The 2,326-nt window shown below is 38.5% G+C and overlaps 1 protein-coding gene across 1 annotated transcript in view; it reads left to right on the top strand.

Moving 5' to 3' along the window:
* Positions 1–2,326, top strand: part of LOC101560048 (V-type proton ATPase catalytic subunit A) — a gene marked incomplete at its 5' end in the record, with an annotated part of 46,244 nt that overhangs the window by 4,460 nt on the left and 39,458 nt on the right. The window contains 3 exon segments of the mRNA XM_012514546.1: positions 374–921; positions 923–1,140; positions 1,143–1,730. Coding sequence (XP_012370000.1) covers positions 374–921; positions 923–1,140; positions 1,143–1,730 — 1,354 coding nt within the window.

Below are 2,326 nucleotides of genomic sequence, written 5' to 3'. Positions count from 1 at the left end.
AATTTCTGACATTGCCAGTTAAACAGAAGACCCAATGCTATTATGGGCTACTGGACTCTTTTAGAATATTTTGCTGAGTTTACACACTTATAATATTCAATAACGGAACTTAGAAAAAATTGGGTATACATATGAATATCCATTTTGTATCTGTGTATTCAAAGTGGTTAGGATAGATATATAGTTGCATTCTCTTAATGAATACAATGATTTGTTCTAATGGTGTTTGTAAATAGGATCTCAAGTCCACATCTTGTACAGCAATTAACCACTAAGAAGAATATATGCAGTGTGTTATTGGTTGAAACTACTTCCGATTTGATTTGAAACTATTGCATCGCTGTTTATCAATAAAATTTTGGAAAAAAAATACTTATGGGTTGGCAGTCCTGTCACTGGTGGAGATATTTATGGAATTGTCAATGAGAACTCACTCATCAAACACAAAATCATGCTACCTCCACGAAACCGAGCCACTGTAACTTACATTGCTCCCCCTGGGAATTATGATGCCTCTGATGTAGTCTTGGAGGTTGAATTTGAAGGTGTAAAGGAGAAGTTCAGCATGGTCCAAGTCTGGCCCATCCATCAGATCCAGCCTGTCACACAGAAGCTGCCAGCCAATCACCATTTGCTGACTGGCCAGTGAGTCTTGGATGCTTTTTTTATATGTGTACAGGGAGGGACAACTGCTATCCCTAGGGCTCCTGGCTGTGGAAAGACAGTAATATTACAGTCTCTGTCCAAGTATTCTAACAGTGATGTGATCATCAACGCAGGGTGCGGTGAAAGAGGAAATGAGTTGTCTGAAGTTCTCCATGACTTCCCAGAGCTCACTATGGAAGTTGATGGTAAGGTGGAGTCAATTATGAAGAGGACAGCTTTGGTGGTCAATGCTTATACTGGAATTACACCGTCAGAATTTCTGTGACATGGGTTACCATGTCAGTATGATGGCTGACTCTACCTCTAGATGGGCTGAGGCCCTTAGGAAGATTTCTGTTCACTTAGCTGAAATGCCTGCAGATAGTGGATATCCTGCATATCTTGGTGCCTGTCTGGCCTCTTTCTATGAGCAAGCAGGCAAAGTGAAATGTCTTGGAAATCCTGAAAGAGAAGGCAGTGTCAGCATTGTAGGAGTAGTTCTCCACTTGGTGGCGATTTTTCTGATTCAGTTACATCTGCTACTTTTTGTATTGTTCAGGTGTTCTGGGGCTTAGATAAGAAACTGGCTCAATGCAAGCACTTGCCCTTGTTCAGCTGGCTCATCAGCTATATCAAATACATACAGGCCTTAGATGAGTACTATGACAAACACTTCACAGAATTTGTTCCTCTGAGGACCAAAGTTAAGGAAATTCTTCAGGAAAAAGACCTGGTAGAAATTGTACAGCTTGTGGGAAAGGCTTCATCAACAGAAACATAAAATCATTCTGGAAGTAGCAACACTTATCAAAATGACTTCCTGCAGCAAAATGGATATACTCCTTGTGACACGTTCTGCCCATTCTACAAGACAGTAGAGATGCTGTCCAATATGATTGCCTTTTATGATATGGCTCATAAAGCTGTTGAGACCACTGCCTAGAGTGAGAGTAAAATCACATGGTCCATTATCCTTGAACACATGGAGGAGGTCCTCTATAAACTTTCCTCCATGAAATTCAATGATCCAGTGAAAGATGGTAAGGCAAAGCTGACTGTGCACAGATGCTTTGCTTCTTTATTGTGTAGCTTTGAGACTAGTGCTATGTGTATTATTTGTTTTACTGTTTATTTGGTCTTATATAAAACAAACATTCCTTTGTTGTAGTATTTTATGAGCCTCCCTGATCCTTTTTCCTGGAGTGGTGAATGTAGTAAATATGATAAATAATGGTTATAGTACTATAAATGTGTATGGAGGAAGACAACCTTCCTTGTCCTAGGTTTTCTCTTTCTTCATCTCCATTAAGTTGTAAACAGGACTACTGCATGTACAACTCTTAGCAATGAATTTAGAATGGAAGGCCTGATTTCTAAACCTTTTGTCAGGTACTTTGTGAAACAACTCAATAACTGTATGGTGAGGCCTTGTGTAGCTTAGCATTTTGCTGAGTCTTTCAGAAAAGACTTTTTAAAAAGTGAGTGATTAACGTTCCAATTATGCATTAATGTTATAATTCTGCATTCCAGTATTAAATCAGGAATATTTATTGGAAACTATTGGGAACTATGCTGTTTTAAAATAGACATTTTAGTGGCTCAAAATGGATGAATGAATCATTGCCTCTAAAAAAAGTGGAAAAAAGAATCAGATAGTCATACTTAATTAACATCATTTTTT

This window comes from Octodon degus, unplaced genomic scaffold (assembly GCF_000260255.1).
Source record: "Octodon degus isolate 3935 unplaced genomic scaffold, OctDeg1.0 scaffold00034, whole genome shotgun sequence".
Lineage (NCBI taxonomy): Eukaryota > Metazoa > Chordata > Mammalia > Rodentia > Octodontidae > Octodon > Octodon degus.
Note: the sequence above shows the minus strand (reverse complement) of the source record. Positions and strands in the feature narration are given on the sequence as shown.